Source organism: Myotis brandtii, unplaced genomic scaffold, assembly GCF_000412655.1.
Source record: "Myotis brandtii unplaced genomic scaffold, ASM41265v1 scaffold691, whole genome shotgun sequence".
NCBI lineage: Eukaryota > Metazoa > Chordata > Mammalia > Chiroptera > Vespertilionidae > Myotis > Myotis brandtii.
In genome coordinates this window covers 676,409-677,031 of record NW_005370704.1, presented here as the reverse complement: position 1 = coordinate 677,031, position 623 = coordinate 676,409, and the positions used below count along the sequence as shown (strand labels likewise).

General features: G+C 65.3%; 1 protein-coding gene across 1 annotated transcript in view; it reads right to left on the bottom strand.

Annotated features, from left to right (window-relative positions):
• The window catches only part of UAP1L1 (UDP-N-acetylglucosamine pyrophosphorylase 1 like 1), a gene marked incomplete at its 5' end in the record, with an annotated part of 25,708 nt that overhangs the window by 22,580 nt on the left and 2,505 nt on the right, over positions 1-623 (bottom strand). The window contains 2 exons of the mRNA XM_014529679.1: positions 3-99; positions 481-621. Coding sequence (XP_014385165.1) covers positions 3-99; positions 481-621 — 238 coding nt within the window. The remainder of the gene's footprint in view (positions 1-2; positions 100-480; positions 622-623) is intronic.

The following is a 623-nucleotide window of genomic DNA, read 5'->3' as shown; positions in this document are numbered from 1 at the left end:
GCCCGCCGGGCCGTGGTGGGGTTGTCCCTGTCGGCCGAGTCAGCGTTCTTCAGAGGGGAGAACTCCTCCTCCCGCTGCACCTCGAAGGCCACGAAGTTCCTGTGGGGAAGAGCTGGTGACCCACGTCCTGGCTCACGGACCCCGCTCCGGAGCAGCTGGCCCCAAGACGGCCCATGGTTCGGCCTGGAGTCCTCCCCCAGAGCCCCAGCACCCTGACCTGGAAACGCAGACGAGGGCTCAGGAGGGGCCAGGGTTCCCCCAAAGTCCGCGGCCCCCAATGTTCCCTACGCCCCCCCTGAAGGGGGCCGCTTCCTCTGACCTTCTCCCCGAGACCTGCCTGTAGCCCCCCAGCTCCCCACTGCGAGGGGGCACCCCCACTGTGCCTCCACCTCAGCCTCCACATTCCCGCCCAACTGGGCCTGGGAACCCCCACCAGAGCGGGAGGGAAGACGGACAAAGGAAATGACTTCGGCCACTAACTCAGCAAACGGGAACACGTCGAACACAAACTTCTCCATCTTTATCCCGTTGGGTTTGAGCGGCTTCACCAGATTCCCCTCCTCGTCCACGTACGGGACCTTCTTCACAGCCACGTGCGGCTGCAGCAAGGGCTCGAACTCCCT